The following is an 8,539-nucleotide window of genomic DNA, read 5'->3' on the forward strand; positions in this document are numbered from 1 at the left end:
ATCAAGATGGCAAAATTATACATCTATTTTGTTAACACTTAAAACTACAATATGCAACCGTGCAATATTGAAATGTTCTAAAGAAAATATTGTCAAAAGGAAACTCAGAATAGACTAAAACAGCAAAAAAGAGTGTTCAAGTGACAATAAGAACCCAAGAAGAGACCATCATAAAAGAGCTAATGTCTAGAGAGATACATTCAAAGCAAGAAAAGGATGAAGCAACTAAATAATGATTGACGAACAATACTTCTTGACTCGTTCGATCTTTAAGAGATTGGGTGTTCGAAAATCAATATCAGCACTGATAGCATTCCCAGGAGATACACATCACATAAAAGCGATCTAAAGTTTCAAAGTTAGCCACAAACGGTAGAGAGACCACCGAGAGCCTAACTAGCAAAATATTAACAAGCTAAAAAACATCAAACAAACAATACAGAAAAATTCAAATAAAAATCCTCTCAAAATAATTTCGATCTATCAATAAAATTTTTTTATTTATCTACAATCTCGTTCAAAAGTGGAAAGAAAATCCTCTCTAAAAAACAAATGAGGAAGAAATATGAGAATTTTCTCCCTCTACATGAGAAGGAGATGAAGTCTTTTTTTTTTTTTTTTTTATCTAAACAATTGCATTGGTGACAAGAAGAATGTTTGTGGGAGCCATATGTTTTACTTTCTGTTTTGTTTTTTTTTCCTTAATTCAACATACACGACCAGCAATGGGATCCAGTGACAAGTCGGTGATGCTGTGCGCACGTTGTCAATGTCAATATTTTTTCTAAAAAAAAATAAATTATGTTGGCATAAAATCCATCTATTAAATTATAAAATGTGTACAGTAAATATTTATTTTATTTATAAAAATTAAAAAAAATATCCAAACAATTATGGTAACGCTCATTAGTTCAAATTGCAAATATATTATGCATATATTTTACAATAATTTTTGCATGTCCTTCCACTTGGGTGAAGAAATTGTAATAATTAATTATGATCTAACAAAAATTTTAACTTTTAAATAGAATTAAATTGGACACTTGCAAATTTAATTTGAGATAAGTGCGTATAAATAAATTTAGAAATTAAGCATATACTTTGTTACGCATATGATTAAGGTTGGTATTGATTCGTCCTTAACTCTAGTTCTAGTGAACTGAAGTTCTAACAATAAGACAAACTAATTATTAAAAAAAATCAAATCTAACTTAATTCCATTTTAATCCTACTAAAAAATTTTAGGGCATAATTCAATGTAGACAGCCAAGCCAGACCAGAAATGCTGGTTCGGAGTTCGTAGCAGCAGCCATGCAATGTATTAAAAAGAAAAAATTTAAATTATCTCTTTCATCACTTATTTTGTCTTTCAATTATAAATGATGAAAGCTTACTAACCTTTGAATATTTTCTATTTTATTGATAAAAAAATAAAACATAAATAAAAAAATGAAAGTGCTCCCTTCAAATAGCAGGATTAATATAAAATATAGCTAAATAAAAAAAATAGCTATTATATTAATTTATTGTCTTTCTTTATAAATTATTTAAAACATAAAATCTATTGAATCGAATAATTTAGAATACACGTGCCTTTTTAAAGATTTTTAATTAAAAAATAAAAATTCATATCATTATTTAATTTTTATAATAAGAAAAAATTATAATTGATCTCTTAATTTTAAAAAATATATTAAAATATTTTTGATGTTTTAAAAAATTTACTAATAAAGTATTTTATTAATTTTAGACACTAAATATTTTACTGTTTAATTTTTATAATTTTAAAATTTTATTAATTAATTTTTTAAATTTAAAAAAATTTATTAACTAATTTTTTAAAATTTTTTAAAATTTTTTTATAATATTTAACGGTTAAAATAAAATATCGTGAGAATCACTTTAAACATACTTAGGTTTGCGTAGAATAAGTAAATTTATTACAAATTTAACATCAATGTCAATCATCAATACGACTCAAAATTTTCCGTTTCAATTGATTTTAAATTTTAAAAAAAAAACCCTACCCTCTGTAAGTGCAAGTGCCTTTTTAGAACTTGATAAAGGCACACAAAATCAGCCAATTGAACTTTTAATCGCCGCAAAGAAAATGCAATAAAGGTGGATAGTTAATTACCATATATTGACTTATGGGTGAGTGATTTTTTTTTTTTAATTTTTTTTAATAAATACTCATTCTCAAACTTTGTCCAAACCTGTGGTATGCAAAATGAATAGTTTTTATTTATTAAATATAAGCCTAGTTTATGCTTAGCTTTTGTCCAATAATTAATTTTTTTTAATAGAAAATTAAGATATGGGAATCTATCTAAAATTTATCAAAGTGATATATCTTTAATTATTAAACTAAATTAAGTTAATAATATTATCTATTCGATACACTCAAATTTAAATATTTATTCAATTACATGTTAGAAAAAAGTCAAGACCATAGACTTTTTTTTTATTATTATTTTTGGATGTATAAAAAAAAAAACCCATAGACTTTCTTATCAATAATCAATGGGTTTAATTTTTTATTGTAAAAATTTTAGCCACTTAATTTTTATATATATCGAGTAATTTTTAATTAATTCAGATTTATAATTAATTTATTAATTTATCTAAAATATTTTTTAAATAATCATATTTTATTTATATATTAATATTTAATGACTAATAAGAATACATATAAAAAATAAAAATTAACCTTACCTTAAAAATCAAAGTAATATTATTATGAGATTGCTAAGATATTTAAGTGAGCATTATTTTTCCTTTTAACTCATTAGAGATTTCTTGTCAGTGTTTACTTTTGTGCAGATCCAGGTATGTGGCTGCTTATTCCCATTGTAAATAATATAAAAATTAAAAAGTGTAATAATTTATTGACATAATTATTTTTAATTTTTAATTTTAATTAATTAATTAATTAATTTAACTAGTATAATAAATGATATTGAGAGAAAAAGTTTTGAAAGGAGTATAATATTTTATAAATTTTATGCAATTCATTTCAAATTTTATCAAAATTTAAAGGAATTGATTTTAATTAGAATTAATTCTATGAATTTTAATTTTAAGAATTAAATTCTAATATTTATTTAAACTAAACATACATAATGTAACAAAATTCTGGGAATTGAAATGCAACCAAACACTCTTAAAGAATTCAGCTGGAGGACACGTCCGTCGACCACTATCCATCGAAGATCCATCAACTAGCGAGGCAGGCTGAATACTTGCCATTTGGCTGACAACCACTAAACCGTCTAATTGCCCAAACCACCCACTCGTGACTTCACTTCCAATGCTTTGAGGTCATTCCTAGCTGATCTCGGGCCAATTTCTGGTCCTGTTTTAAATTGGAATTCACGATTGCGATCATCAATTTAAATTATACTACAATATAGGAACTCAGCTCAGTCTCGATCCAATTCCCAATCATTTTGATTTCTAGTTTCGATCGACTAAAATTCCTTCTCAATTTTTCTGTTTCTACAAAACCGACTTGAATCAAACATGACCTACTGTCAAAACCGACTTGAATCAAACATGACCTACTGTCGAGCCATACAGTCGATTCCAGTCTACTTTCGTTTTTGCTTTCCTTTTTTTTTTTTTGGTTATCGGAGTTGAGGATATGAGAGAATTGAATACTTAACTAATTCCTCATATCTGTACTAAATTCACGACTACTTGTCTACTTCAATTCACGACCGTAGGAAGGATAATCACGTCTGACATGTTTCCAATTCTAGTCTGATTCAAGCCATTAAATCATCGATGGTTTCCAAAACCAATTCGAACCTCAAGTAGAACACTGTAGCACACATTTCAGTTTGCAGATATCTCTCAAAGCATTATTCATACAGAACTAGCTGTCAGCCAGAAATGAAACAAAAAATAAATAAATAAAAAACAAAAAACAAAAATTGCCCGTAAAAATTTTTCATGCTCATCTACAAGACAAAAACACTCTTGAGGCAGCAAAACTTGCACCAGTAAACACTTCCCTTTTTTGCAAACTTTTCTTTGGTCAAAACTTTTCCAATCTTATATTTTTTTTCCCTGTGTTTTCTTCATTCTTATTTATACTCTATGAAATAGTCCAAAAGCATTCTTCAATATTCTGAATAGAACAGACATGATAAAAAACAACACAATCTTCTTTGATGCCAGTATCCTGAGGTTTATTCTCAGGCCATGCTTTCTCATTAACCTCACTACTGTGGCACCCAGTGCAAGGAACCAAGAACCAATAGCACACAACATCATCCTTATCGTTTCCGAGGACCCAGAGACATTTTCCACCCCACTTGCGACCTCCAAATAAGGCCATTTAGAGCTTCCATCACTGTTCTCTGCTTGATTCAGCCCCAGATTCTCATTCAGCCAGCCAGACAACCCCACAAGCAATTTTGCAAGCCATGCAACCTCATTATCAGAGATGGGGCGCTTCATCCAGTCACCCTTATATTTGACATCTGTCAATACCTGATTGCCAACCTTTCTGGGATTGAATATTGCATCTTGCGAATGTTCATGCTGTTCTTTTTCAAGGGGAAATGGAATTGCTTTTACAGTGCAACCACCGAACAAGTAACTTACCTGTTTTTTCAAAGAATCTATAAGCTGGAGGTTGTGTGCAAGGTTATTGCCAGAACTAGCTTGCAACTCAGCTTCCACACGCAATATAAACAACTGGAATGAGAAAATTAAAAAATAATAATAATAAATAAAAGTGAGAATATAATAATATAATCATTGAATGAAATCTTACAAGCAATAAAAACTAAGGCTTACGTAATTTAAATATAAACACCTGAAGTAGGTTTTTTCCACCGTCTTCACCATCACTAAAGAGTCTTAGATCTTTGTTCCAGTTCTCATGCAAGAAGGATCCAGCAGCATCACCCTCACATAAACCATCCTCCCAGTCCTAGGACCACAAATAGATAAAAGAAAAACTCAATAAAGTGAGTTTGGTTTCTCAGATCTGCAGCAATATAACAGGGACACATATCCAAGACCACATTAGCAACATTCACGTTCTAGAACCCATTAAACCATAAAGAGGCAAACTATGACCATAAAGAGGCAAACTATGTCATTGTATAAGTGGTTTGAAATATTAGATAATCCATTTACCAAAGATTTTTTAGAGTAAACATGTAATTAAATTCTAGAGCTTGATTTTCAGAGTAAACGTGTAATTAAATTCTAGAGCTTGAAAAACCTCCATTAGTTTACTGAAAATTAAACAAAAAGGAAAGAAAGCAAAACAAAAAGTAGCAGTCTTGTGAGAAGTGTCAACACACTGAGGCACACACACAAATACGTGCACAAAGAGATCTACCTGCAACTGTTGAAGAATTAAAGGAACATATCCATGTAAGCTGTTTAGCATCAATTTGCTTGATCCAGCTTGTTTGGAATGAAAAACAGCATCCATGTCCTTTATTAGATCAGTCAACTCTTTCGACGATGTCAGTGTTTGCATAACCTGTAAAAACAAAGCACAGAATCAACAAAACTGAACCTGTAAAACCAGAACAGCCTAATTTGAATTCCCAAAGAAGGCCATCTCCAAAAAGATTTAACAGTGCAGCTACCGCTGATTCTCATAGTACAGTAAATATGAATATGTAAAAATTCAAACATGCACACATTAAACCTGTGCTTTTCGTATATAGTTCACTAATATTTAAATGCACAAGCCCAGAGTATAAGCCAGAAATCTGTTATTCTGCCCTTGATCGCTGCTTGTGCTCCATCTCCATGTTTCCCATGCTTTCAGCAATTTTCACAGCAAGGCATGGTTTGGAATATATTTTGCCTATACTTTAAAAACTACGTATCAACCACATAAGAGAACAAGGATCATGAAAGCCTGGCATGCGACCTATATTTACACGTTCAATAAAGGAGGCACCAAAGATTCTTTATGCAAGTGGCTATTTCCCATGTACGTGTACTCTCCCAATCCACATTTCGATTTTACTAAATTTTTTTGAGAATAAAAAAATAATCTAAATCTTTCATGATTGAGTTACCTTCATTCCGAAAAGATGATAAAATCATTTATTGTTTATCCAACATAAAAAGTAAATTATTAATGAAGAGAACGCTGCCAAAGGAAGTGGAACTTGTTATTACTTCCTCAAGTCAAAGACAAATGAATATTAACTAGAACTGAGTGCACGAACCAGACATAGTTTAAAGTCATGGTTACTGGTTAGGTCCAAGAGCATTCAACCCGTCTTGAAATTGACTTTAATTGATATATTTTTAAGAAGAGGTGAAAGCACAATGGAAGAACAATTATATTATGAATAAAAAAAAGGGCATAGCATAGCATGAAGAGCATATGTTTGAGTTTGACAAAAAACACAAGGATGTGGATTAGAGTCACAGACCTGTAACACCATCTGGACCATCAGTTCTGTATCAGTGTGAAGAAACTTGTGTGCAAACCCAATGAAATGCATAATTAAGGAACTATAGTACAAGTAATTAGATAACACATAATCCTGCCACAAAGATGAATACCCATCCTCCTTGCTCCTCTCCTTTTCCTTCTTCAAATCCTTCCCCAACCCATCCACAGTAGCATCAAACTCTGCAAAGTCATTCAATTCCACCTTCCAAGGCTCCAAATAACTAACCCAAACCAAAAACACCTGTTCAACATTCTTTATAGAAGTCCCCACTGGACAAAATAGAAATGTCCTCAAAAGAAACCTATAAACTGGTCTCTGAATCCACGAGTTCCATGAGGCACCCACACACATATTATCATTCACAGATACAGCAAATTCCCTTAATCTCAAATCAAATGAACATAAAGAAACCCTACTCCATTTTGAGCTGTCCACACAGTTAGAGCCATTTTTTACCCCAGTCACACTCAAGTTCAAGTACTTAACCAGTAACTTCACCATCTCACCCAATTTAGGTGCTGGTGGAGTCTCAGTTAAAACTGACCTATGTGGAAAAGACAATCCAGATGACTTGCAGACATCAACAGGCAACGGCGAGAAATCATTATCAACCAACCAATAGTGCACCAATGTGTCAACAAGAAACTCCGCTATCAACAAAATTGACTTAGCATTTCCACGTCCATAATGCAAAAGCGAGCTCCGATAGGGCTGGTGCAAATCTAAGTCGAGTATAGGCACAAAAGCACGCAGATACGCATACAAAAGCCGCAAATAAAGATTATGCTCCAATTTCTGTTCATTACCGGGCTTAGAATGCGAAAATACAGGAATTGACGAGGTCCAACTTTCTAAGTTTAACTTTCTGGTCCTTTTCGTAGGTGGATTGTTTAAATTCTCGCAATTGGCTTTGCAAATAGGATAATAGGCGAACCAAAACATGAAATACTCAAAAACGTTTAGCTGCACTTGGTAATTCAAGGAACCTTTAATTGAATCCTCCTTAATTTTACCTCTAAATAGAGGGCAAAGATTGTTCAGGACCTGACAATCTCTCTCGCTGGCTAGCACGAACCGGGCCCATTCCGGCAAACGCTCAATCGGGAACACGTATTTCACCAGCGATTGATCATCAACAGCAAATATCGACTGGAAAATGACGCCATTTGGTGAAAGGAGGCTGAAAACTCTAGAAGCGAGATCAGAGTCGTTTGATTGGAGGATGATATCCATCCAACCAGCGTTCGATGACGCGAAGTAGGATCCATTAGGGGGCGCTGCGGCGTCGCAGAAGCCGTAGAGCTTACATATTAAGGTAGGAAAGGTGAGGGAGAAGAAATGGCGCGACTGATCCGCTGTGTGAGAGTGCAAGAAGGAGTCGATGGAAGAGCAGACGGAGGAAATCTGAACGGGGGTGGAGGAAGCGAGGATATCGGAGGCTAGTTCTTGTGATTTGGAGATGGAATCGACTGTGTATGAGCGAGGGTGCATGGCAAGTAAGTGGTGGAAACGGGTACTGAGATTTTCGTGTTCTAGGGTTTTGCTTCCTGCAAATCAAAGGAAAGAAAAAGGTCCAAAGGAGGGTTTTAGTTTTTGAAATTTTAAATGAGATGGGCAAGTGGCGCCTTTTTAAGGAGGTTGAGGGTCTTACGTGTCCACGACATGTTTTCGTGGTTTTTTTTTTTTAAATAAATGGTCTAACTTTAAATAATAATAATAATAATAATAAGTTTATTTAATTTGATTAATTTCTGAATTTTAAAAATTTTTAAAATTATTGCATGTTAATTTCCCAAGGGCGTTTAGTTATTGATATTCAAATATTTTTCTTCATAATTACCAACACGCCTTTTTTAACCAAAAAAAATTACTGTTAGGCATTTAATATTATTTTATTTATTATAACTTCAATTTTTTTAATTCTCCAAGTATATGATATTGATGATAACCGGTTCTGCACACTTCGATTTAAGTTAAATTCATACCCGAAAAACACAACTTAAATTTATCCTTTATTGAATTTCAGAATACCAATTCGCGCGGTCTATGAGGATATTTATCATCGCATTTCTCATTCTTATTTCACTCAATGTGAT

At 32.1% G+C, this 8,539-nt stretch overlaps 1 protein-coding gene across 2 annotated transcripts; it reads right to left on the reverse strand.

Annotated features, from left to right (window-relative positions):
• Positions 1–3,937: 3,937 nt before the first annotated feature.
• LOC110629639 lies at positions 3,938–8,040 on the reverse strand. 2 transcript variants are annotated; one of them, XM_021776717.2, is made up of 4 exons: positions 6,420–8,040; positions 5,360–5,506; positions 4,826–4,942; positions 3,938–4,611 (listed from the first exon to the last, which is right to left on the reverse strand). In XM_021776717.2, the coding sequence occupies exons 1-4, from the start codon at positions 7,932–7,934 to the stop codon at positions 4,093–4,095; spliced, it is 2,298 nt and encodes a 765-aa protein (XP_021632409.1). In that variant the 5' UTR covers positions 7,935–8,040; the 3' UTR covers positions 3,938–4,092. The 2 variants fall into 2 exon arrangements, with proteins under 2 accessions (XP_021632409.1, XP_021632401.1); XM_021776709.2 differs by having other exon boundaries at positions 3,938–4,704.
• Between the last annotated feature and the right edge of the window lie 499 nt (positions 8,041–8,539).

The sequence above is a fragment of the Manihot esculenta genome, chromosome 1 (assembly GCF_001659605.2).
Source record: "Manihot esculenta cultivar AM560-2 chromosome 1, M.esculenta_v8, whole genome shotgun sequence".
Lineage (NCBI taxonomy): Eukaryota > Viridiplantae > Streptophyta > Magnoliopsida > Malpighiales > Euphorbiaceae > Manihot > Manihot esculenta.